This window comes from Sorex fumeus, unplaced genomic scaffold (assembly GCF_029834395.1).
Source record: "Sorex fumeus unplaced genomic scaffold, SorFum_2.1 ptg000130l, whole genome shotgun sequence".
Taxonomy (NCBI): domain Eukaryota; kingdom Metazoa; phylum Chordata; class Mammalia; order Eulipotyphla; family Soricidae; genus Sorex; species Sorex fumeus.
Genome location: NW_026606187.1, coordinates 4,001,907 through 4,029,879, shown reverse-complemented (window position 1 = coordinate 4,029,879; position 27,973 = coordinate 4,001,907). Strand labels below are relative to the sequence as shown.

The 27,973-nt window shown below is 39.4% G+C and overlaps 1 protein-coding gene across 1 annotated transcript; it reads right to left on the bottom strand.

The window, feature by feature from the left end:
- Positions 1–5: 5 nt before the first annotated feature.
- Positions 6–26,794, bottom strand: ACSM3 (acyl-CoA synthetase medium chain family member 3). The gene is made up of 14 exons (XM_056138823.1): positions 26,720–26,794; positions 21,235–21,504; positions 18,371–18,581; positions 16,201–16,408; positions 13,659–13,802; positions 13,391–13,547; positions 12,912–12,991; positions 10,753–10,876; positions 9,617–9,697; positions 5,610–5,711; positions 3,794–3,921; positions 3,582–3,681; positions 561–680; positions 6–235 (listed from the first exon to the last, which is right to left on the bottom strand). The coding sequence occupies exons 2-14, from the start codon at positions 21,451–21,453 to the stop codon at positions 149–151; spliced, it is 1,761 nt and encodes a 586-aa protein (XP_055994798.1). The 5' UTR covers positions 21,454–21,504; positions 26,720–26,794; the 3' UTR covers positions 6–148.
- Positions 26,795–27,973: the final 1,179 nt, after the last annotated feature.

Here is a 27,973-nt window from a genome sequence, read left to right as displayed (position 1 = left end):
TACTGAGTGTTTTATTTCAAAATTCAGCCTTTGATGTCATAACCACAAGATACTTTAGATCACCAGATTGCTGGCTTATTATCACCTCTGTGTAAGTTTACGGTTTCCAGGGTTCGTCTTGAGCTTGTACCATGATAATGGAATGAATTCATATTGTTTCCCATTCTTTCTTCTTCAGTTCTTTTCTTTTTATCTTCCCACTGATGGTCTTTGGCAACTCTTGAATAAATTCTATCTATCAAGGGGAAGAAAATTAGAACAGAAATGTTTTATCTTTAGACAAAATTAATTACAAGAAGTTCTGCCGTGAATTTTTGGTGAAAGGATTAGAACACCCACTGGGGTGAGTTCTTTGTAACAAATAGAAGAGAGATATAAGTCTGGTAAGCCAAAAGACCCAACAAATAAAGCTAGGGAATTCATTTCAATCTCAAGATTCTGACGTTTATCTATGTCTTTAGTTCACTTTGGAATATCTGGTAGAATATGTTTTGAGGAGAATATGATGATAATGAAAATACAGATAATGTTTTTCTGAACAAATATAATTAAGTACCTACCTTTCTTGGGTATTTGTAAGGTGCTGTAGATTTTTTTACATGCTCCTGGATCTCCTTTTTCAGTTGTTCTTGATCATGTGACTTGTAATTGGGATTCAGAACAATAAAAGCCTTAACTACCTAAAGTAAATATATAAAACAGGAAAATGAATTCTGAATTTTTATTTTGTTCTGTCTTGTTTGCTTTCCCTGACTAGGAATCTAAGTGCCTGGTGGTGTAGCCCAGAGAGTTTAAATAGCCCTTGAGCATAGCTTTATATTCTTCATCCTGCCAATTAATCCCATAACTCCATTTCTGTTCCTAGTACAAGAGACCTTCTGGAACTCCTACTTTACTATCGACACTCTTAACTTTCTCACAGCACTCAATTTTCTGACCTGCTTCTAATTACTTCTGCTCTTGACTCCATCTCATTCTTTGTCTTTGAAAAATAAAACTTGCAGAAACTTGGCAATGTGCCAAGTAGTGTTTTGTCTAACAGTCTGGCCTTATCTAGGCAAGTTCCTAGATTCACACCCTCCCTGTGGTCCTTTCATATCCTTTGATTCACAACTTGCCATATCCTTGTTGAAGAAAACAGTTGAAGCCATGAACTCTGTTCCTGACATCTGTTGATGACTGTATATTCGAAATGCCACTAATGCTTGGAAAATCCAGCCTAGTAATGGGAAAGACAAAAAGGTCATGGCTCCGTTAGCCACTGTTATGGTTTAAATAATCTGATTACAGTAGTGGGTAAGTTATAGTATTGACGTGCAAAGTTACTGCTTACAACTGCCACTGAATTACTCATGACCCTCTCCTGCCACCTCTGGTCTGATCTTCCTTCTCCCCTCTGTTGGTTGACAGTTATAGTTTTGATACCCCACTTTACCAACGCCACCACCACAACAGTCGCCTAGACTCCCTCTGTTCCCAGAAAAGGACAAAGTTTTGCATTTTGCTACAAAAAATATAGATATGAAAATTGTTAAGTTAGTGAAACAAGTCAAAAGGAGAAAGACAGATACAGATTATCTCATGTATATGTGTGTATATTTTTATACATTTAGATGTAAGCATATAAATATCTTTTTTATTTGAACATAAAGCCATTATATAAGGTCACCTACAGTTAGATCTGCAGATATTTGTGTTTGGAGTATTTGTGTGTGTGTGTGTGTGTTTTCTTTTTTTTGGGGGGGGGTCACACCAAGTGATGCTCAGGAGTTACTCCTGGTGGTGCTCGGGGGACCATATGGAGTGCTGGGGATTGAACGTGGGTTGGCTGCATACAAAGCAAATGCCCTAGTTGCTATGCTATCACTCTGCCCCCTGCTGCAGATGTTTTAAAATGCAAATGAATAAAAAAATTGATCTTTAAGTGAATTGTATAGAACTATATTGTTCATTGACAATTCTGATACAAATGAACTATATCACAACTAGTGTTGATAGTTACTGGTTTGGTGCAAAATGGTTCTTTTGCACCTTGGATAAAGTATGTAAAGTCTTTATAAACCATGTGGCTGGAGAGGTAGTACAGCAGGTAGATCACTTGCCTTGCACACAGCTCACCCATGTTCGATCCCCAATATCCCATATGGCACCCTGAGCACCACCAGAAGTGATCCCTGTGTACAGAGCCGGGAGTATGCCCCACCCGGCAAAAAAGTATAAAACATTATAGAAAATGATAACATTTGATTACATGAATAATAGCATGAATTCAGATAACTTGGGTCAGAGTTAGACATTATTGTGTAATCCTGAGCAAGCTAAATGACTTCACTGTTCCTCTATAAATAGAGGTTGTGAGGATTAAGGGAGAATAAATATGGGTTTTTAACCATACCCAGAACATAGTCACTCAAAACATTAGGTTTTATTGTAATAAGTACAGACTTTTCAATGTACTCAAAATCTATAACAACTTAAAATTTCTCTGAAGTTCTATGCAAAATTTTCTAAGTTTTAGGAAATGAGTTTATGACTATGCTATTCAATGTGGTAGCCACTTCATCTATTTCACTGAAAACAATTTCCCCATTTGTTGTTGCTCCTACTGTTGCCTTCTTGGTATTATATTCAGTGGGTATGTGCAGAACATTTCCATTATGGAGCAAGTCCAGTAGTGAACTGTGGCATTCCAATTGCAGAGATGGGGAGGAGAGGTAGTTCAAAGGATGAGACGCATGTTTTTCGTGGGGGAGTCCTGGGGTTCAGTCTCAGCAATTCATGATCCCCAAGAAACCTCCGAACACCAGCAGGTGAGATCCCAAAGCAAAATTAATTCCCGAAAAGGAGTACCAGCTCCCCCCTCAAAAAAATAAATAACCCAATCACCTAGACAAATTTGTTTTGGTCTATTTCACATTCCAGTGCAGAAGTAGTATTTAAATTATGTTACTGTTTTTTCCTCCCCCGAGAAATGACAGAAACCATCCATTCCTTTAACCCTATTAGAAAGAATTCAAATCGTTTAAATAAGGCTTTCAGGAAGCATGGTTTTTAAATTGCAAAAATGATAGCTAAATAAATTATGACTCAAGATGTTTTTTAAAACAAAGCAACCCCTATGAAATTCTAAAAAGTATGTTAAAGTGATCCGAAGGAACACAAAACTATGATCCACAAGTTCAATCAGAGAAATAATCATCTGAGTATAAATGAAATGCTTCTAGCCTTGATACCTGAGGGCAGCCTATCCTCAACTATTCTAGAGACTGTGGTTATTCCAGACCTAGGTAACAAATGAACTCTTATCTGGCTAACCTTTGACTATCCTGGTTTGAGCCTGGGTTCTTGGCACTCCATAATCTTTGCTCCATAGAAAAGAAAATTTGTTATGTAAATTTGTATTCTTACTATGTAGCAGTTCTTTCTGGCTACCATATTTCTTTCAGACTTGTACATTTAATACATGATGTTTTATCCGGAAAGCATGTCAGTAAATCGCTGGTGTAGTTACGTTTCAATGCTTGTGTCAGACTGCCAATGAATGATAAAGTTGAGATGAATCTTTTTTTTTTTTTTTTTACCTCTCCTCTGAGGGAGTCTGGGCTGCTCACAACAGCTGACTCTACAACTGCAGGATGCTCAATCAAAGCACTTTCGACCTCAAATGGTCCAATTCGGTAACTGGGAAATAAAGCAAGAAATATAGCAAGAATTTATACAGGTCACTCACAGGCTCATTCTAGAACACCGATGATCCATTAGCATAGACATATGCATAAAAGAAGAACATTACCCAGAGGATAATATGACATCGTCTGATCTTGCAACAAACCAGAAATACCCATCTTCATCCATGTAGCCCTTGTCCCCGGTGATATAGAAATTGCCTCGTAAAGTTGAAGCTGTTTTTGTAGGATTATCCTGTGAAACAAACAGCGTTTTGTTAATATTGTGAATGTAACTCTTCTGTTGAGTTGAATTTTTAAATGTTCAGGGGAACAGAGAAGTTGGTTGCTTTAGTATATATACATATTTATCAATCTATACATACATATATATATCTGTATTAAAAAGGGAATATATATATATCTGTAGTAAAAAGGGAAGGTCTTTATTCAAATAGATATTGAATTCCAAAATTGAGCTGTCTAGGGTGGAGATATGCCTTGCATATGTGAGGCTCCAACTTCATCCCTTCCATTGCATTAGCCACCCCCAAACATCGCCAAGTATAGTCCTGGTACTTCCCAAGCACTATTTGATATCCCTAGCATCCCAGCCTTGAGCATCAAACCATCAGGCTTACACCTCAAAAAGTAAACTATATCTATGTTTAAAAGATAAGTTGTGCTTCCATTCTGGTAATTTTCCTAAATCACTGTCATTGTCACTGTGCTCCCTTTGTTCATTGATTTGTTCGAGCAGTATGTCTCATTATGAGACATACCAGTAATGTCTCCATTATGAGACTTGTTGTTACTGTGTTTGGCATATCGAATACGTCACGGGTAGCTTGCCAGACTTTGCCATGCAGGTGAGATACTCTCGGTAGCTTGCCAGGCTCTCTAAGAGGGGCAGAGGAATTGAACCTGGGTCGGTTGGGTCAGCCGCGTGCAAGGCAAACGGCCTACCACTATGCTATCCTAGTAGGTCACAAAATAATGCAGAAGTTCAGAACTCAGAGTAGACCATGCTAAATAGTTGATGATCTAACTGGTAGGAAGAAAGAAAAGGGAATATTCAAAAGAAAGCACCAACACCTTAATTTTAAAAAAGTATGTATATGTATGTCTCTGTGTGTTTGTGTGTGTGTGGTTTTGTAGCCGTGTGTGAATTTGTGTGTAGTGTTGTATTTTGTTTTACACAGAAACAAAGATTTACTATTTTTGACAGGAAGAAAAATGAAGTATTTTCACATTAAGTAAAATTCACTGACAAGAAGTACTAGGAACTTTGATTATATTGATATGAATTTTGCTTTAATTTTGTGTACTGAGATTAGACATTAAAATATGTTCATGAACATTAAGGATCTTGGAAGGCCTCTAGTGAAAGAAATTTAATTTCTCTGCCCCATTTTCTACCTCGCTCACTTTTCCCAAGAAGAAAGACCACTAATTAGATTTAAGTAAAATGATTCGGTTCAGTTTTATTTTTATTTTATTTTATTTTATTTTTGCTTTTTGGGTCACACCTGGAGGTGTACAGGGGTTACTCCTGGCTCTGCACTCAGGAGTTACTCCTGGCGGTGCTCAGGGGACCATATGGGATGCTGGGAATCGAACCCGGGTCAGCTGCGTGTAAGGCAAACACCCTACCCGCTGTGCTATCTCTCCAGCCCCTCCATTCAGTTTTAGAGTGAAAAAGATAAAGGCATATTAAGAGGGCTCCTAGCCTCTTGCCTTCACAGGCTTGGAGCTCTAATCTAGCCTAGTTCTGGGACAAGTGTATTCCTGGATTCATGCCCTATCTAAGGGATTACATTCAGTACTATAAATTTCTCAAGAGGGGCCATGTATCTATCTTATGTGTATTTTGTGGATGTAGGGATACCAAGCACTTTTTAGAAATAAACAGGAAAATAAGAGGGTACTTAGTAAGTCTCTTACTACATAATGAGCAAAAAGGCCAAATGGTCGATCGGGTTGAACTCGAATGCCAATATCTCCTTCTTGTCCAGGAGGCAGGACATTGCCGTTTGCATCTAAAATCTAGGATGGATAAAACATAACAGTTTACTTAAGGGAATTTAAAATTTTCCACAAAAATACAACACACGACCCACCACAATGCCCACTTCTCTGTACTGATGTTCCAGAGATTCTTCCATTCATCTCTCTCCCCCATCCCAAGTAAGATCTGATCTGTAGACTTAAGTTTCTGTTGCCCCTTTACTATGTTTCTTTGTCTCCCACACATGAGAGGGATCATTCTGAATGTGTCTGTCACCTTATGACATACTACCCTCTAGTTCCATCTACTTGCATGGTCTCATTTTTCCTCATAGTTAAGTAGTATTCCATTATATATATATATATATATATATATATATATATAATGGATTGTACAATATGTATCTCAATGTCTTTATCAAGTTGTCTGTTCTTGGGCACTTGGCTTGTTTCCAGATCTTGTTATTGTGGATAGTGCTGTAGTGAACACGGGAGCACAAATGTCTTTTCAAAATAGTGTTTTTGGGGTCCTTGGGGTAGACACCAAGGGGACTTAGTATTTTTGTGGGAGGCATTGGACTACACCCATGGATGTTCAATGGTTACTCTTGGGTCTGCACTTAATTATATCTGGTGAGGCTTGCGAGACCGCACAAGATATCTGGGATTAAACCCAATGCTCTACTCACTGTATTATCTCTCTGGCCCTGGGGGATATAGTTTCAGATGAAAAGAAATATGGAAAGGGACGATGGTGATGATTGCACAACATGGCAGATATTTGAATCCTACTGACTGTATAATAAAAATGTTGAATATGGTACATTTAATGCACATTTTACGAATAGAACCCAGTGGGAAAGGATATAGCAAGGGATGTGGATCAGAGCACAGTCTTTCCTTCAAATGCACTTTTTAAAAAAAAAATATTAAAAGATAAAATCACTGACATTCAAAGATTAACTCATTTTAAAACTCATTAAAACCACTGGGCTTACTAAAGTAGGGAACTGGTGGTAAATAATGGTTGGAATTGCTGTGAGTACTCACAAGACACATTGTCTTGTACTCACAAGCATCACATTGGAGATGAGAGCTGAAGCGATAGCATAGCAGGTAGGATGTTTGCCTTGCACAGGGCCAACCTGGCTTCAGTTCCAGGCACCCCACATAGTCCCTCAAGCTCTGCCAGGAGTGATGCCTGAGCACAGAGCCAGGAGTAAACCCTGAGCAGTCAGGTGTGGTCCAAAAATAAGTAAATAACTGAATCAGGGAAGAAAGGAACACATACGTGTGAAATGCCAACTAAATAACATATTAGCATTCCCCCCCGCCCCCAGGCTATTAACCAATGAACTAATGGTACCAGAATATAACAAGGATTCCTGAATTATTTCTCCCTTTTAAATTTTTTTTTGGGTCACACCCAGCAATGCTCAGGGGTTACTCCTGGCTCTGCACACAGGAATTACTCCTGGTGGTGCTTGGGTGACCATATAGGATGCAAGGGATGGAACCCTGGTCAGCTGCATCCAAAACCAATGCCCTACCTGCTGCACTATCGCTCTGTCTCCCAACTATCTCTTCTTAGACAAGTTTTTGACGAGGAAATGTCGGAGAGGAAGGAGGAAAACATTATCGATGAGACCTATCTTTAGGTTCTATTGGTGGTGGTTGTGGGGTGGGGGTGGGAGGGTGAAGGGGTAGATCTGGTGCTGCTCAAGGCAATTCCTGGCTCTAGGCTCAGCAGTGACTCCTGAAAGTACTTCAGGGACCATGTGCAGTGCCAGGGATCCAAACCAGGGTCACATCCCTCGGCAGGCCCTGCATGGCAAGTGTTCTACCTCCCGTGCTAGGTCTCCAGCCCAACACCTCTCTTTTGGACCTCAGTGCCAATCTCTGTACCAGGCCTTTACTGTGTTCTTTATGAATGTTATCTCTTAGATCTTCGCTAGAAGCCAGTGAAATCAGTTATGTTATCACTGGGACTGTCAACCATCATGGGTGACCTGGATTTTAGGCAAAGGGATGCCCTGGGATATCTAATCCTTAGTGCTAAAATCAAAATGCATCATCTTGTCCTAGGAAACCTGGGACAAGAAGTTATCTCATCCTGTTTAACAAATTAGGAAAATTACTTTTAAAGTTTCCCCAACTATACTCAGCTAGTGAATAGCAGAACCAGATCTGAACTATTAGGCCGCCCTTTAGATCAGGCCCTGGAGCAAAGTTAAAGTAAGACAAAGGACAGATTCTTCTGCAAATACTTCCTCAAAATATCTAGCCATAAGAATGACTTGTGGTGCTTGTTTGAAACACAGGTTTCAAAGTTCCCCTAAATCTGTCCAATCAGACTCTCTAAGAAAAGGGTCTGGATATTAGTATTTTAATAAATGCCCACGTGATCAAATAAACTTGGAAAATGCTCACCGAATCTACAGATATCTTGTTTTTGTTGTTATGGTTGTCTGCTATGTATCAGTGTAAGCTTATTTGTCTGGGTTAATCAGAAAATAATCATAACCCTATATTGAGTGCGATAGGATACTAGGATGCTGATGGGACAGTGTCTCCTAGGGAGTGGGGTAACTCTATCAGTGTTTACATAGAATCAGGAATTGTCTGGCAGTCCTAAGAGAGAAGTCTACAGTTACTGTAAATTAAGACTCTTCTGGCGTATTTGACCTTTAAAAGAAGTCTTGAGGGCTGGAGCAATAGTACAGCGGGTTGAGTGTTTGCCTTGCATGCGGTCAACCCGGGTTTGATTACCAGCATCCCATATGGTCCCCCGAGCATCACCAGGAGTAATTCCTCAGTGCAAAGCCAGGAATAACCCCTGTACATCGCCAGGTGTGACCCAAAAAGCAACTGTCACTGTCACTGTCACTGTCCTCCTGTTGTTCATCAGTTTTGCTTGAGTGGGCCCAGTAACATTGTGGGACTGTGTTACTGTGTTACTGTGTTTGGCATATCGAACACTTCACAGGTAGCTTGCCAGGCTTTGCTGTGTGGGTGAGATACTCTCGGTAGCTTGCTGGGCTCTCCAAGAGGGGCAGAGGAATTGAACTCGGGTCAGTCGTGTTGGCTGCATGCAAGGCAAACGCCCTACCCACTGTGCTATCGCTCCCGCTACCCCAGACCCAAAAAGTAAAAAAAGAAAGAAAAGAAAAGAAATCTTGACCTCCAGCAACAGAAGGGGGGGGGGGGGCTGTGTGACTATTTGGTTAACAGTAAGTATACTGTAATCAAAAGCTTGAGATTTAATTAAAGGGGAAGATAATTTCTTTGCATACAATTTATCATAGGCATAGTATATAGTCTCTGAAGAACCACCAGGGGTCACTTCTGAGTGCGGAGCCAGGCTTAGCCCCTGAGCACTACTGAATGTGGTTCCAAGGGGCTGGAGTGACAGCACACCGCACACTGGGTAGGGTGTTTGCCTTGCACACACCGCCAGGAATGATTCCTGAGTGCATGAGCCAGGAGTAACCCCTGTGCATCACCAGGTGTGACCCAAAAAAGTTCAAACAAACAAACAAACAAAAACCTACAAATAATCGCTTGAGACTGAATTCCAGTCGTAGCGGCTATTGAGTGTGCAACTTGGGTGAGCTCCTTACCCAAGTGTAAACCTCATCTGTAAAATATTTCTAAACTTAGTGTGCTACAGTTTCCGTCAGGGAAATAATAAGATTTAATATTTATAAAGTATTACATGCCACAAGATATTTGTATCCCCCAAATGGAAATCAAATAAACTAACATTTCTAATCCATTTTTTATTTTTACATGGGGATATCATTAAGATATTGTATCATGAAATAATTCCCAATACCATGAGTATGAGGGAAAGGTAGTAACAGTGGTAAACAGATTGGATTATAAACTATTGTCCCAGCAAAAAATTAAAAATAGAATATCATCCTAGAAGGGGATATACAAACCTTAACATCAAAAGCAGGAGAAGGCTTTCCCATTGAGCCAGGCTTGATTTTCATTCCCTTAAAATTCCCACAAATTAGCACCTAGTTAAGAAGAACAAAATACTAATGCCAGTAATTTAAAATTTATTCATTAATTCACCATGTCTTCAATCAGCAAATAATTACTGAGCACTTACTACGAACCAAACTTGAAACAAAACAGAGATGTCGTGGGCTGTAAAGATATAACTAAACAGATGTATAATAATATAATAAATTCATAATTACTAAAACATCCATATTCATGAGAATATTTGTACTCATATAAGCTTGTGCTTGTTATGCTGCTTCTTTTGGACAAAGATGTACATTTTGGTTTTTGTTAGTAGTAAATTAATTTTTTAAATTTTATTGAATCACCATGAGGTACAGTTACAAGCTTTCATGTTTGAGTTACAGTCATACAATGACCAAACACCCATCCCTCCACCAGTGCACATTCCCCATCACCAGTCTCCCCAGAATACCCCCCGGTTTCCCACCCTCCCCCTGCCTACCTGGCAGAAAATTTCCCCTTACTCTTTCTCTACTTCTGGGCATTATGGTTTGCAATAATATATTAATTTTTAATCATACACCGTGTTCTCATTGTTTAGAAATGTTCGCATCAGAAAAAGCACATAAAAAATTTCTTTGATCCTTTCCATGTTTGCTTTATCTTATCCTTCCATTTTTATATGTAATAATAACTTTTTCTTATATCCACAAAATATTTAAATAGTCTTTTTAGAGTACTCTTGCCAAGGAGAATTTGTCTAGCAAACAACCTCTGAGGTAATAAGGAGCTCCGCCTTCCACATTTGAGGCAGCCAGGAGGAAGCTCCCAATTCTACAAACCACCATCTCTCTGTAGATGTTTATTTTTAAATAGTTTTATCTTTTCACCCTGATCTGTATTAAAACCTTTTTTTTTTCGATGCAATTAAACAATTATCTGTCACAGAGCATTTTACAACTAGTTCCCCTCAAACTTTCTATTTTTCAGTTGTTCTAACTCCTCAGCTCCTGGTTTTGCCTCAAACAACTGTCAGGGTTGGTTGGTTTTCCTCCTCTTTGTGGTATTGATCTGGCCCTTCTCCCCAGTGAGGTCAGCCTACCGTTTCCGTCTGTCCATATCCTTCATAGATATCCAGGCCAGTCCTGTGTTTCCACTGTTCGGTCACCTCAGGGTTGATGGGTTCCCCAGCACTCACACAGTGCTTTAAGTGTTTGAACTCGTAGCTTTTCAGGAAAATAAATAACAAGTTAAATTTCGGAGGAGAAATGTCAATTAGGATCACTTGTGAAATTTGTTTTAGTTCCTTTCTGCCGTCCACGTACTAACCAGGCCCGACCCTGCTAAGCTCCAGAGATCAGACGAGATGGGTGCATGCAGGGTGGCATGGCCATAGATTTTAGTTCCTTTCTGACTCTCTCTCAAATACGAAATAAACAAACCATTGTCATATCATACAATGATCCCTTGAACACCGCCTCCCTCCCCACTTAGCTCCCTTTTTACTTGAAAGAATGTATGTATGTATTTATATGAGTTGTTGAAAAAGAAAAGAATAAAGCAACACCATCCCTATAAGGCACCACCTAATGGCATTTAAAACCAGTCCTAATAGTATTTAAAATCAGTGATTAGGGAGGGTTGCACCTGGTCAACCCAGGTTTGATCCCAGCATTCCATATAGTCCCCCAAGCACCGCCAGGAGTAATTCCTGAGTGCAGAGACAGGAATAACCCCTGAGCATCGCCAGGTGTGATCAGAAAAAGACAAATCATAATAAATAATCAGAGATTAAGTTAACCTATTGTCAGTTTAAACTGAATATTAGGGGCCAGAGAGTTACTACAGGTGCGCGATCCCATTGACTGGGTTCAAATCCCCAGCCCCACATATAGTCCCCTGTGCACAGGCAAGGGTCACTCCTGAGCACAGAGACAGAGCCAGGACTTACCTCTGAGCACTGTCAGGTGTGGCCCAAAAACAAGAAAGAAAAGAGAAAGAAAGAAAGAAAGAAAGAGAGAGAGAGAGAAAGAAAAAAGGAAGAAAGAAGAAAGGAAGAAAGAAAGAAGAAAGGAAGTAAGGAAGGAGAAAGGAAGGATGAACTAACGAGAGAAAGGAAGGAGGGAATGAAGGAAGAAGGAAGGAAGGAAGGAAAAGAAAGAAAAAAGAAAGAAAGAAAGAAAAAGAAAGAAAGAAAGAAAGAAAGAAAAAGAGAGAGAAAGGAAGAAGCTGACTGTGAAATATTTATACACTGGGATACTATACAACTGTGAAAAAATGAGCAAGCTACTGGAACATTCTGCTGCTATGGACATGATCATTAACATGCCCTGTCCATTACACTATTCTCTAGCACCATATAGTTACTGAGCACTTGAAATAGGGTCGATGCAACTGAGGAACAAAGTGTTTTATTTAATTAATTTAAGTAACTATATGTACTTTGTGGTTACTATATTGTATCCCACGTTATTAAATAAATAAAAGGAAAGTATGGAAAAGGGAAGTACAGGATTTGGTTTCCATTTATGTTTAAAAAACGGAGGGAGAATACAGGGAAATTGGCTGATATAATAATAGATTTCAGAGAGAAGTGAAATTTAGGACAAGATAAGAAAGACTTATTATATAAACTCATAGCAAACTGAAGTTTTTTGTCACGTGAATTATTTCCTATTCAAAATTTAAATAAATCAATTAGAATATTTGCCAATCTTCCTCATCAATGAACTCAGTATTAGAGTAAAAGACATGTATCTCCTTTCCTATTCGCTGGTATAGTGTTCCAACTAGGGCCAAGTTCTCTGCATTCTCAGCTAAGATAACAAACATCATCCAAAAGATAAATACCTTTGCATCCATAACCATGGAAGTTATACATAAACCTGAAGTTTCCCTTTCCTCTTTTGACTTAAGGGTGACTTCCTTGGACATAGAATGATCTTTTAAAAAATGTGGGGCCTGAGAGATAATACAGCCATTAAGGCACTTGCCTTGCATGTGGTCAATACTGGTTTGATCCTTAGCACCCCGCTGGCTCCCTGCTAGAACTGATTGCAGAGTAAGGAGCCAGGAGTAAGCCTTGAACACAGCCAAGTGTAACCCAATTCAGCCCACCCTTCAAAGGCAAAGGAAAAAGAGAGTGTTATATCCCATTCCCTAGCCTGGAATTTCTTTTTTAGGCAGAGTTTTTATTTTAGCACTTCCTTTTTCCTTTCCTCACCTCCCTCCACTAAGTACCTTTTCATCCACGTTTCTTACCTGCTCATATCATCTTGTACAAGCATTCGGTATGCAGTTGGTGCTGAACAGAAGACTGAGATAGGAAACTTGGAAAGTGTCTGCAATTTAGAAGTACATTCTCAGTCTTACTAGAATGTAATACCTAAACATCTAAACATCTACGGAAGGCAACTTAATCGAACAACTTAAACATTTTTTTAATTCCATCATAAGTGTGCTCACACCATTCCTCTATACATCTTTTTGGGCTTATTCTAAATCATGTTATCTGCTCTGATTTCTGCAAGTTACCTCATTTGCCTGTACTATCGGTGCCACTGTCAATGAGCACGGTCCCGTTGTTCATCGATTTGTTCGAGCAGGCCCAGTAACGTCTCCATCATGAGACTAATTGTTAACTGTGTTTGGCATATCAAATACGTCACGGGTAGCTTGCCAGGCTCTGCTGTGCCACTGTCAGTACATTTGCTAAATGTAGATCTTAAGCTCTGCCTTACTTCCAGAATATAAGCTGACTCAAAACGTGGTAAATAATGTGTAAAGACGCATGCTCCTTGGGTCCATGGAGCAAAGACACTGCTCCATGCTGACTTTGCCCAGCCCGTGTCCGCTGTATTCCACATCACATCTGACGGTGTCAAGTCCAACCAGAACCTGGGAAAACAAAGAACAGCCCTGACATACGTAGGGAAAAAACACGAAGACCAATGGATATTTATCACCACTTTTGTGCTTTCAACACTTAAAGCTGTAGTTCAGAAGTACCTTCCATTGATAGATAATCCTAAACCAAAACTGCTGTGAGTGTGTCCGGTCATTTTAGGAGACCCAGTTGTTCCACTGGTAAAGTAAATGGCCATTAGCTCATTGTGCTTTGTCTTCACACAGGTGTGGTTATCACTGATATGACTGCAAAGGAAGAACTGCAGTGATTACAAAAGTCATTCCAAGATAAAAGCCTTTGCTCTCGACATATCTCTAGGTGCTGCTTCCCGGAATCAAGTTTAGCTTTCCTTTAAGAACCCATTTGTAACAACTGATTTCATCGCTTTTCACTATCTGATAAAGAGGAGACAAGGTATTTTAAAGTTTTACTACATTACCAGCTGAATGGATATTCTGTAATCTTACGATTATGCAGAACTGTTTCTCCCCTTTCATTTTAAACATTTTAAAATGCGAGTATGTTAATAGAAGTCTTGAGTAGTTGTGTGAAGCAGGGATCAATAAACTACATCTCATTAGTTATATTTGGTATGCCTTTTTTTTTTAATGAAGTTTTATTGGGATACATCTCTGTCCACTAACTTGCACATTGTCTGTCGCCGTTTTCACACTAGGACAGCAAAAATAAATAAGTTTTGGCAGAGACTGAATGGCAAATTAAAAATTTACCACTTGTTCTTTATAGAAAACATTTGCTCACCACCAAAAGGAAGTGGTTGTTTTCCTGTCCAAGAGAATCTATGTAATTCTGAACACAATTAGCAATACTGAAGAGGATAAAAGTATTCATCCATGAAAGGAAGGACATCACTTAGAGAAAAAACACATTTTTGTTTTCTGAAGGTTAATTGAGCTTCTTTTAAGTCAGATATTATGGAAATTGAGAACTAGTCATCTGCACATTCATTGTGAAGGAAACAGATTTCTGGGACTGGTGGGGGAAAGAATGAATAAATAAGAAGTATCCAGGTTATGGAAATATAAACAAAACCATTTTCAAAACCTAATACAGCTAGAGTGAGTATTTAGTCTATGATTCCATAATTATCTTTTAAAAAATAGTACTTATATCTGTGGATCTATTAAATAAATAAGATTGTGGCAGCCCATCTTCTCTAAATAGATAAATAGATAAGATTGTTCTTGAAATTCAAGACAGGGTTATTGTGCCAATCTTTCACTACTAATGCTACAATTTGAAGTGTGGGTTCAAAAGTCCTATAGCCTGTGATTGAAATCCAGCTCTGCGGGATACTTATTAATCTGTATAATTATAGGTAGTTATAGAATTTTAATAAATTTTATTTGATGTTCTTGGAAAAACTTTTGGCCTCCAACAGAGCCGTGTAAGTTGCTAGCAATTATTAACATTATTTTTATTTGTATATTAACCCATCTTTGATACGAATTCAATAAATGTTAGTCATTATAGAACAGGCAGGGACCAGACTATAGTTTCAAGGATGTTTTCAAATTCTTGAGTAAAAGTAGGAAACTCATTTCATAATTAGCTGTCAAACTAAAACTAAGATATTCCCAATTGCCTGAAAAACATTTAAAATGAGACTAGGAAGCAATCCATAGCAAGGCTTGAACAATAGTATAGTTCAGTTTTATAACCGTAACCTTTAGAACAGGAAAAACTGTTCTTTTTTCTCCTTTTCTTTTTTGTTTTTTGGCCACACCAGGCAATTTGACTGTGTCACACCCAGTTCAGTCCTCAGGGAACTATATGATGCTGGAAACTGAACCCCAGGATAGTGCATACAAAGTATGTGGGTTAGCAAGTTTTTTCTACTGTGGAAATAAAGGTCCTTGGAGCCTTCTTTAAGAACTTGTTTTGCGGGGTGCTTGCATGTACCCTATTAGTTAAATCCCTGGTATTGCTTATGATTCTCCAAGCATCACTGGGACTAACCATGGGGTACTATCCTGTGTGGCCTAAACCACCCACACTTGGGGCTGGAGCGATAGTACAGCGGGTAGGGTGTTTGCCTTGCACACGTCCGACCTGGGTTCAATTCCTAGCATCCCATATGGTCCCCCAAGCACCGCCGGGAATAATTCCTGAGTGCATGATCCAGGAGTGACTCCTGCGCATCGCTGGGTGTTACCCAAAAAGCAAAAATAAATAAATAAAAATAAACCACCCACACTTCTGCCCCAAGTCACCAATTAAAAAATAAAAGAAGCTACCAGGGCTGAAGAAAGCTACCTTCCTCGGGCTCATGCGTCCCTCTTCCTAGGGTCAATCTGTATTCACTTCCTGATCAGTGTGGGTATCTAGATAGATTTCTTCCTCTGCTCTCTATCCTATATCCATGTCCTTCTGTCAACGGCTTTTGTCCCAAGAGAACTCCTTCATTGACACAACTGTTTTCTGTCTCAGGCTCTTCATCCTAACACTCCCAAACGACGAAAAACACCCCATCCTCCTTCCTCCCTCAGAGTTTGCACAGTTGGTGCCGAAATATTATGCATTGGCCGTTGTTTTAATGTTCTCCTTTGTGATCATTTATGGGTTCAATATTTTTCCATTGTTCCCTTTTTTTTTTGAGTAGCTTTCCACAATTATACTCACTTCATCATCTCCTTGAGATTCCCCCATCCCTCTCTGGGGTTCTGAGACACAATTAACTTAGAGTGAAGATATTCACATTTAGATGCAATAGCATCCACAGCAGGGGCTAAATCTTCATTTGTGATGATACACTTTGCCTTTGCTGTTTGCAGCCTGTAAAGGACATCCTTCTGGGTCAGCTGAGTGGTTCCTGGGATCATAACTGTCCCTGAAAAAAGAAGAAAAGAAATGATTTGGAGGGATTTTCTTCATCCTGTTAGGTAGGATGTAGGTAGCTCATGTGATTTTATACTTTTAAGAATGACTTTGTCAATTTACCAGGGAAGGGGTCTATTAGTCTCTCTTTCATTATTTTGTTTTAGCCTTTTAAGTGCTACACAGTCTATGGCCCTTTTGACCTAACGTGAAAAGAAAGGATTTCTAACGCTTGCCATCATTAGATCATTCAGAACATTCAACTAGAAAAGCTTTTGATTGAAAAGTAGTTATTACTCAGTCCTGAGTTATTACTGAGTATGTGAATGCCAGGAACTATTCCATGTGTTCTTGCACATTTTTTTAAATTGAAGAGAATTATTTAAATCAACGTCTGTATATGTTTATAACCAGACTTCTAATTTCTATCCATCGCTCTATTGTTTTTTATTTATTTTTTATTTTAAAAAAAAATTTTTATTGAATCACTGTGAGGTAGAGTTACAGACTTACAAACTTTCCTGCTTATGTTTCAATCATGCAATGATTGAGTACCCATCCGTCCACCAGTGCCCATTCTCCACCACCAATGTTCCTAAAATATTCCCCCCCCCCGATCCCCCCACCCCCCACGGCAGGCTCATTGCCTTTCACTCTCTTTCTCTCTTTTGGGGTGTTGCCAACACTCTATTGTTGACCCCCTTTGTGAAATTTACCAACTCTTGCCCCATTTCTTTCCCCTTAAATACTAATTTGTTCTTGCAATGTGAAATTTTGTTTTAGGTTAATTCTTTCCTTTATGGTAACACATCAATGAAATTATATAGTGTTTGTATTTTGCTAAGTGCATATATTCTCTAGTTCTATCCATGTGAAATATATGCATATATATAACAAATTTAAATGATAGGATTCCATCTTCTTAAATCACGAAGTAGTATTCTATTGTGTGAATATTCTGTATCTTCTTTACCTAATTACTTATTTTTAATAGACATTTAGGTTGTTGCTAACACTTGGCTATTGTGAGTAATGTGATAAACAGGAGTGCATCCATCTCTCAGAATTGGTGTTTTTGTATTTTTCATATAAACACATAATAATGGGATAAGAAAAAAGTTCTTAATGTTTTAAAAAAAAACTCCATGCTGTTTTTCATGATGGCTACATAATTTACACTCCCCAAATTCTGGTTTTTTTTTTTTGGTTCTGTTTCTATGAAGAATGCCATTGGAATTTTGATAGCAATTGCATTGAATATTGGCATTACTTTAGATGAAGTGGCCATTTTAACAATGTTAATTCCTCCAATTAAAAAGTATTCGCCATATGTATTTGGTTTGGGAGCCACACCCAGTGGTTCTCAGGGGTGATTCCTATCTCTTTTTTTCAGGAGTGGCCCTTTTTGGTGCTGGAGGAATCGTGTATGTGACTGGGATTGAGGCAGGTTGGCCATATACGAGGCAAGTGTACTATCTTTCTCCTCCCCCCAAAACATTCCTAAGTTTCTTAAGAATAAGAGTGTATATATTGGGGCCAGAGTGATAGTACGTGGGTAGTGTGTTTGCCTTGCACGTGGCCAACTTGGGTTTGATCCCTGGCATCCTATAAGTCCCCCAAGCACTGCTAAGAGTAATTCCTGAGTGCAGAGAGGAGTAATCCCTGAGCACTGCTGGGTGTGACCCCCAAAGCAAAATGAATAAATAAATAATAAGATGTTTACTAGTAGGTCTCTTTTAAAAAAGAATAATAGTATATTGTAATTCAAATAAGTTACTCTAATAAATGTCTTGTAATTTATTAGAAGTTTTGGAAAATCTCCCATCCAGTCTCCCTGGTATATTTTTGTTGCTATTTGTTTGCATTCGGTGCTAGAAATAGAACTGGTACTTCATACATGTGTGACCTGTGTTCTTGCACTGACATAACATTCCCAACTCGGCTTACATATGATCAGATTGAAAGCTTCACTCACCTGTTCTCAGACAGGCCACATTGGCAAGCCACCACTCGGGGATCCTGGGCAGAATCACAATCACGCGGTCTCCCCTTTTCAGAGCACAGGCTTCTGTAAGTATATTGGCAAATTTCCTAGACAAAGACCCCAGTTCCTCAAAACTCCATCTCACTTCTTCTCCTTTTCCATTTATCCACCAGAAGGCTGGATTGGAAGGTTTCTTTCCAGCCTGAGGAATGACAAACCAGTAATGGATTTTTAAAATTTATTTATTTATTCATATCAAAAACTGAAAGCTGTTTTATTCTAATACAAAAAAATACACAGTGCAAAACTAAAAGTAAATTTAAAAAGCACAGATCACTTTTTGTTGTTCATGTTGGCACCTATGTTCACAGCAATTTTTATTTTAAATTTTTTTAGTTACTTATTTTTTTGCTTTTTGGGTCACACCCGGCAATACACAGGGGTTACTCCTGGTTCCTGCACTCAGGAATTACTCCTGGCGGTGCTTGAGGGACCATATGGGGTGCTGAGAATCGAACCTGGATTGGTCGTGTGCAACGCAAATGCCCTACCCGCTGTGCTATCACTCCAGCCTCTCACAGCAATTTTTAAATGCTTCTAATGCCCCTTCTAAAGCTTACCCTTTCCCTGAAACACAGTCTGTTTATACCAGGGACATATATGATTATCTCTCACAGCTCCATTTAATTTCTGAAGATACAGATCCACTTTGGCAGGCGCAGTGATGAAGTTCAGGTAGCGAAGCACATTATCTGCCTATGTAAGACTCTAGGCCCACTTCACACTGCCAAATGTGCTCCACACAATAATAAAATAAAATGAAATCCAATATATTAAATCTTCCTTCCCAGGGATTTATTAAAATTATATCTTTAGTGGTGGCTGCCTGTAGTAATTCTGCATAACATCATCATAAGCTTTAATAATATTGTAACTAAACTATAGTAAATAAAATAATTAAAACATAAAATAAGGGGCCAGAACAATAGTACCATGTGTACTGTGCTTAACTTGCACGTAACTACCCTGGTTTGATGCCTGGTACCATATATGGAGTGATACATGGTGCTCACCAGAAGTGATGTCTAAGCACAGAACCAGGAGTAAGTCCTGAGCACTGACAGGTGAGCCCCCCCAAGTCAAAGACAAACAAACTGAACAAAATAAAATCATCATCTTCAAAAATAGTTGTGAGGGTGTCCCTGTAAACACATTACAGAAGTGTCCTAAAATAACTGCCTCTTTTCTATCCCGTACTAAAATAAAACAAAACCCCAGTACAGCATCTTTTCCGACCTCACAACTTCTAGAAAACCTTCAACCTTCCTGAAAAATCTGACTAATCTATATCCAACCATATAGCCATATTGGTGCTCCCATTTCCAAGTCCTAAAGTAAAGGACTTGGAAATCGTCAAGACCTTCGTCAAGACCCTGAATAATCAGTTTGAGGCTCTGCATGTTCCTAGAACGAGCAGATGCCATTGGGCTACGCTAGCACGCAACAGGGAGGAATGGAGACATTACTGGCACCCGCTCGAGTAAAGGTAAAGGTAAAGGCCCTCCCGTTGATCGTCGATTTGCTCGAGCGGGCCCAGTAACGTCTCCATTGGAGACTTTGTTGTTACTGTGTCTGGCATATGGAATATTCTCGGTAGCTTGCCGGGCTCTCCGAGAGAGGCGGAGGAATCGAACTTGGTAAATCGATGAATAACGGGGTATCAAATGATCAAAGTAAATATATATATGTGTGTGTGTATTATATATGTATACATATACATATATCAGTTTCCCTATATTATAATCTTGAGAACTTTGGTTTTTATCAGATAGCATTCAGTCATAGATGTAAAGGTGGTTATGCAGCTAAATTCTATTTTACCTAGTTTACTGAAAGTTTTCTCTGAAGAAAGTTCACAGGTCATGAGCTATGACATATGTAAAGTAACTGGAAATAACCTTGGGATCCTCATTTACAAACATTGGGAATCATGTTATTTCTCTTGGTTCATAACATTTCTTTTAGGAATGGTTGTGTTTCTTTTCAAAATGTTAGAATTCTTATATCTCTTCATGAGCTCTATCATATTTATTTTCTTTCACTGATGGAATTTTTCTGGGGGAGAAGGTTGGAACATGTAGAGGTATTCAGGTACTATTCCTGGCTCTGTGTTTTAGAGTGACCCCTGGTGACACTCAAGGGACAATAGGTAGTGCTGGGATTCCAACTAGGTTGTGTCAGCTGAAGTCCCAGTCAAGGTAAGTGACTTACCACCTACCCCTGGTGTCCCTCTGTCCCTCCCTCCCTCCCTCCCTTCCTTCCTTCCTTCCTTCCTTCCTTCCTTCCTTCCTTCCTTCCTTCCTTCCTTCCTCCCAATGTGGATTTTTATAATTAAAAATATTTTTTAATGAAACACAGTATTTTATTACTTGGGATGCTTTCTACCATATGCATAAATAAGAGTTGACTGTGTTTACATAATAAAACACAGTAGATTCTCTTTAGTTCATAATTCTAACTTGCAAGTCTTTTCACTATTATTTCCCAGAGAGTCTGGCAAAATCAATATACCCAGAGCAAGATATATTATATAACTTTGACTTAATATTCAATGTTTTTTAAAAAATTTTTTAATAGGTGTAATTTACAGTAGAGGCATCAATCCTGGAACCTTTGTGCCTGATAATATTTCACTGTGAGGGCCCATCCTACACATTGTAGGAGATTTATCAGCATCCTTGACATACACCCTCCTTCAAATCATGGCAACAAAATTATCTCTAGACATTACCAAATATTTCCTGAGGGGAAACTGCTCTCAATTAAGAAACTATGGACTGGTCCTTTCTCCATACCTTTTCTGAATTAGTCCATTGGTCCAAGACATCATTAGCAAAATTGAAATACTCTGGAACCTCAAGTTTGAAGTCACGTCTCATAGATTCATAATCGGAGAAATTCTGAGGGGTCACTGATTTGTAATCTTTATGCAGTAATCTGACAAAACCTGAGATCGCTAAGCGCTGAAAGTACTTGGCTTGAAGTAACATCTGCGTGTTGACAAGAGCTAGCATCAGTCTTGCTGGTTGTCGTAACACTCAGAATTTCCAAAGAGACTGATGCGTCTAAAAGATAAGCAATAAGACATGCACTTTTTTTTAGCCTGAAATTAAACATTCTACAAATCTATATTTTATGACGATCAATCATTATAATAGCACCAATTCCGAGTACTTGCCAGGTTCCAAACACCCTATTCGAGTGTTTTGTTTACATCTGATTTAATCATTAAATACCTTTTAGGAACCAAATCACTTGGCACCTTGTACTTCCCAGCCTCCAGAATAATGAAAAATAAAAGACTTTTACACATCGCCATGCTGGAGGCTTGGAAATCCAAGGGGCTAACTGATTGGGTTTCCCGGTAACTTTACAGATGGTTGCCTTCTCTCTGCCATTGCATGATGGAGAGAGTTCTGGTCTTTCTCTTCTTAAAAGGACACAAATCCCTCTGTGGGAACTTCACCCTCAAGATCTCAACTAAAATAAATTACCTTTCATAGACCCCACCTGGATATACCATCACCTTGGGATTTAGGGCTTCAACATATGAATTTGGGCTGGGGAGGATATATTCCATCTGTAGCAAAGGGATCGACTGGATTTGAACCCAGAACTCTGTCCCAGGTCATTTCCTAACTTCTATATGTTACTGCTTCCAGTGCACATTTCTAAAGAAGAAAAAATCTGGGTCACCGAGTTACTCTTGGTGAAAGCAAAGAACTGAACCTTCTTGCCTAACTAATCTTTCACCTAGAGATTTCAAAAGTAGTGATGAAATGCTAAGGAGAGTTTCTCACAATGGGTAATCCAATAGATGAGGAAACTGAGAGAAACCTACTAGCAATTACGCACGAAGGCGCTGTGAAAATCCCTCTGATGTATATATAAGTTCCCCAGAGGAGCCCACACTATCCTTGAATCCAGGCTTGGAGCTGTATTTACCAGAGGTGTAATAATAGGCTTTAACCTTTAGGACTTTCGTGGGGGTTGTCCCTCCAGGCCTCTCAGCTCTCCCAGTTTCCGTGGGAAATTATTTGATCATGATGTCATTTACTTGGCTGAGATTTCCTAAGTGAAACTGTCAACATATAGAGACTATATAGTTTTAGAGACGATAGAGTTCTATATTTTCAACTGCACTGCCCTGTCCTCCCGTTGTTCATCGATTTTCTCGAGCAGGCTCAGTAATGTCTCCATTTTGAGACTTGTTGTTACTGTGTTTGGCATATTGAATAAGTCACGGGTAGCTTGCCAGACTTTGCTGTGCGGGCGAGATACTCTCTCGGTAGCTTGCCAGGCTCTCCGAGAGGGGCAGAGGAATTGAACCCGGCTCAGCCGGGCTGGTTGCACGTAAGGCAAACACCCTACTGTGTTAATTTATCTTCTTTTCATTAATGGGCTGGAGCAATAGCACAGCAGGTAGGACGTTTGCCTTGCACGCAGCCGACCTGGGCCAATACGGGTTCGATTCCTCCATCCCTCTCAGAGAGCCCCGGCAAGCTACTGAGCGTATCTTGTCCACATGGCAGAGCCTGGCAAGCTTCATGTGGCGTGTTCGATATACTAAAAACAGTAACAAGTCTCACAATGGAGATGTTACTGGTGCCCACTTGAGCAAATCAATGAGCAACGGGAGGACAGAGACAGTGACAGAGTCACTGTCATATATATATATATATATATATACACACATATATATGTACGCATATATACATATACATATATATACCTGGCTCCTAGAAAGCTTATACACTATATATAAATTTATATTAAAATATACATATATATTAAAATAGACTCTCAGCAGGAGAGGCCAGAGCTCCAGATTCTTTTTAAATTTTTTGAGAGTGTTCTAGTGTTCAGCCACACTTGAGAGTCACTGATATCAAGGCTGTGATGTGTTAATTAGCAGCGGCAGTGCCACGAGGAAGCTAGTTAGGAATACAGATGCTCAGCACCCAGTTTTCCATTTCCCTAGCCGAAAGACTAATGCCTGCTGCTGGAGTTACGCCAAAGACAAAGTGAAATAATGCATAAAAAGGGCTTTTTAGGATGCCTCACAACTTACTATGGTTAGCAAACTCTTTTGCAATGGGCCAGATCGTAAATATTTTAGGTTTTTTAGAAATCCCATCTGATTTCTGCTGCAGCCATTTAACTCCAGTGGAGGTAATAGCCTTGACAGTGTCTAAATAAATAGCTATGGCTCTGTCTCCCACTCCCCACCTTCACACATAGACCCCCCTGCAAACAAACCTTTTATGGACACTGAAAATTGAATTTCAGGTAATTTTCACATGTTCTGAGTTATTATTTCTCTTTTAGTTTTGAGGTGAGGGGGCAGGGCCTCCCAAGGAGTGCTGAGGATGTCCCAGGGGGCCCTATGGTGGTTCTTGGCCACCTAGTCTGGTTGTTCAATGCAAGAGTCCTAGAGTAACCTGCTGTTTGGACCTTGTGCTGTATGGGAGTATCTGGGCACTGCTGGCAGCCTCTGGGGCTCACTCAGTGATGCTTAGAGGACCACGTTGTACAGGGGATCAAACCCAGTAGGCACTGAATCGGTTTTGGTACTGCTGTACTATCTATACACTCTACTATCTCCAGGCCCAATTCCTCTTTTAATTTTTTCAAATGTTCTTGGTTTGTGTTCTGTACAAAAACAAATAGAGGGATGAATTTAGCCTATGGGCTACAGTTTTGTTGACCTTTGCACTAGCACATAAGTTCTTTTGGGGATGGGGGGTCTTGTCTATAATGTTCATGGTCCTATATCTGGGAATTATAATAGTTTTTGGTCCATAATAGATGCTTAATAAGTTTTTTTAATCAAATGCATTTAGAAGGAAGAACTTTAAAAGCAATTTACTTCAATAATTTAGGTCTATAGTAGACCTATCAAGTGTCCTTACTGCTTTAACCAAATCTGTTTTCATGTGGCTATTTTAACTTTAATTAATTTAAATGAAATTTTAAAAATTAGTTCTTCAATCCTGTCACGATATTTCAAGTGCTTAAGAGTCACATGTGCCAAGTGGGTACAGTATAAAAGTCAGCACAAACACAGAACATTTCTGTATTTGCTGAACACTTCTGTGAACAGTGCTTATCTATCTGATAATCAATCTGTTCAAGAGTGGTAAAGAGCCTTAAAATCAGGAAAACTGAGAGAAAGGGTTCCCAAGATCAGATCTTTCTAAGGAGTTCAGATTTAATAAAGTGTTCCCTATCACTGTTCTCTTAATCAAGAACAATGGAAGGTAAAGAGGTAACACATCTTTTAAAAAATTTTTTAAGGGCTAGAGTGACAGTACAGCAGGTAGGGCATTCGCCTTGCATGTGGCTGACCCGGGTTCGATCCCCAGATCCCATATGGTCCCCCAAGCACCGCCAGGAGTAACTTCTGAGTGCAGAGCCAGGAGTAACCCCTGAGCATCTCTGGGTGTGACCCAATAAAGCAAAAAAAAAAAGTTCTTTTAAAAACTAGGAGAAAAGACAGCTTTTTAGAATAGAAATAAGCTCCAAGGTCCTCAAACACATTCTGTTTCATTGCAGGAGAGTGTTAGAATGGAGGGAACCACTCTTCTCTCTATTGTCAAGTTACAGTCTGCACATTTGCTGGCTAACTCCTTTCTTAAAGATTAGCATCAAGATTCCTTCAACTGAAGGAAGATGCAGTAAACATTATGTTTTTCGATATTTTACTTTTTTTGATTAGTCAAGTCTTCATATGGCTCAAAAATATGTAAGGTGCACAGTGAAAAATTAGCTTCCCCATCCGCAATTACACAACTGCCCAGATTTATTACTATAACTTCTATGTAGCTTTTCAAAGTGTCTTATATGTATTTAAGCAAATACAACTTTTCAAGTTGTATTTTTACATATTAAATATTTAAGCAAATATTTCTCTACCACTTTTAGATGACAGCCTAGAATACACAGCAGTTTTGCCCAGCTTTATATTTTTTTAAAGAATGAAGAATGTTGAAAGTGTTTTCATGTCATTCCAGAGAGACAAAAGTAGCACTGTAGCACTGTCCTCCCATTGTTCATCGATTTGCTTGAGCGGGCACCAGTAATGTCTCATAATTTGTGAGACTTGTTGTTACTGTTTTTGGCATATCGAATATGTCATGGGTAGCTTGCCAGGCTTTGCCATGAGGGTGAGATACTCTTGGTAGCTTGCCAGGCTCTCCGAGATAGGTGGAAGAATTGAACCCAGGTCGGCTGCATGCAGGCAAACGCCCTACACGCTGTGCTATTGCTCCAGCCCACTGTCTACCACATTTTAAATCCTTCAAACACCAAGAAGAAAATTGACCAGTTTCTTTTCCTGGTGCTTAAAATCAGCCATTATGTTCTAAACATTTTTTGTTAACGCTTCTTATCAAATTGTAAGATTGCCTTCTCCTCCAAAAATTCTGCCTGTCCTGTTTTTTCTTTTCTTTTCTTCTTTGTAATCTTAACATTTCAAAGATTCATTTTTCAAACTGCCAACATTCTCTGTAGGTGAAAGATAACTTTCAGTATCAAATAACCTTCCCAGTGTGAGTTCAGATTTTTACACTGTCATGGAAAGTTCTTTCCATCTCAGTGTTGATCAGAGGGCTTCTGCACATATTTAAAGTTTCAGCTAATACATATAAACTCTCCATGCGGCTTCCCCACATCTCCATAGGTACCCTACTCTATCTTACTAATCTGAGTAATAACAGTGATAACTCATGTAATCTTGAAGCCAGGAAAATCTTTCAGAACCTTAAATCTCCTACAATCTTAAGGCAAGGCAAAAATTTCTCCCTAACCATAAAAAGAAACTGACTTGAACTTCTGTAGCTGATTTTTATCCTTCACTGAGGAAAGTGCCACCCCCGGATTAATTCCTTATATTTGCATATAGGTTGCCCACAGCTTCCTGAAGGTAGTCTGCATATACTCTGGATTTGGAGCAGAAAATGGATTTCTATCTGCCACTGAACAGAACAGTGGAAAGCTCAGCTGTTCAGATCCAGTTAAACTTTTTCAAAACATTGTACCAAGTGCAGAGTTTTAGACAAAATTAAATGGCACTAAAAGACAAATTAAAGTGAAAAAACCTCAGTAGCTATGTTCACAGTTTTTTTTTTTAATGAACATACTTCTGGTCTCTTACTAAATAAGCATTATGCAACAGATCAAGAATGACAGCGCTCGTAGTCTTGGTTTTGTATTACTATGCTCAAAACTGCAGGTGCCAGCCCAGAAAACCTTCTATAAAAGGTAAGATAATAAACTTACCAAAGGGACAAAATTTCAGTCAAACTGGAGAGGAAACGAGACCCGTTTCTTAGAGGCGCAGTTCTAAAACTTTGCTTTACTCCAGTTGAAGCAGGACCGTAATCAGACAATTGGCAGTAACAAGCGCGGCTGGCAGAGCCTTTCCATTATTGGTGGAGACGTCCTGGGGGGTGGAGCTGGAGTTCTGGGTTAACTTTACAATCGAAGTACATTTATTTTCTTTCGTCTTCCCCTTTAGAGCCAATGATTTACCTACACTGCACACTCTGGGGAAGCTGAAAATATGCTTCATTTACAGGAAGGAAAGTCTCTAAGGAGTTGCTGGCAGAGTTAGTGCTGTGAAGGGTTAGACCAAAAGGTTTTCTCTTAGAATGAGGGGGAAAAAAGATGACAGCAAACAAACAAGCAAAAAAGCACAGAAGTGTTTTGAAATAGAAAGGAGAGGGGCTGGAGGGACAGCATAGCGGGTAGGGCGTTTGCCTTGCACAAGGCTTACCCGGGTTCGATTTCCAGTATCCCATATGGTTCCCCAAGCACTTCCAGGAGTAATTTTTGAGTGCATGAGCCACAAGTAACCCCTGTGCAATGCCAGGTTTGACACAAAAAGCAAAAAAAAACAAAAACAAAGAAGGGAGAAAACATCATCAGATAAGTGGCAGAACAGACAGGGAGATGTAGGAGTCCCCTAACCAGTTTCTGTGTTTGTTTGTTGATGAATCAGGTTACTCCTAGGCTTGAATTCTTCAGCACTTTCCAGCTAACTCCAGATAAGAAAACTTCAAATTCTTAGTTGGATTACAAGGACCTGCTTTGTCTAGCTCAGGTTCTTTCTGACTCACTGCCCCTCTCTCTCTCACTCCTCTATACCAGCAGTGCCCCCACCCCTTCCCCAATCGCCTTACCTGCTCCCCCGCTTACCATATCTCAACACACCAGCATGTTCACTCTTGGGATATATATGTATATACAGTTTTCCCTGCCAAAAACATTTTTCTATTCGATCCCCTTGGCCAAAGTCCTTATTTGGTGAGGTACCCTCTCAAAGATCTTCCTTTTCCATGTTTTCTGAAATACTATTCAACATTTCTCCCCTCTTTAATCGGTTTTGACCTTAACATAAAAAAAATAAATAGGAAGGCAGCATGATTTCCATAGTTATTCATAGCTGAGTTTGAGGAGATCAGTGTACTAACAGCCACCAGTGTCGACTTCTCTCCACCGTGTCCTTAGGTCCCTCCCATGCACCAGTCTGCC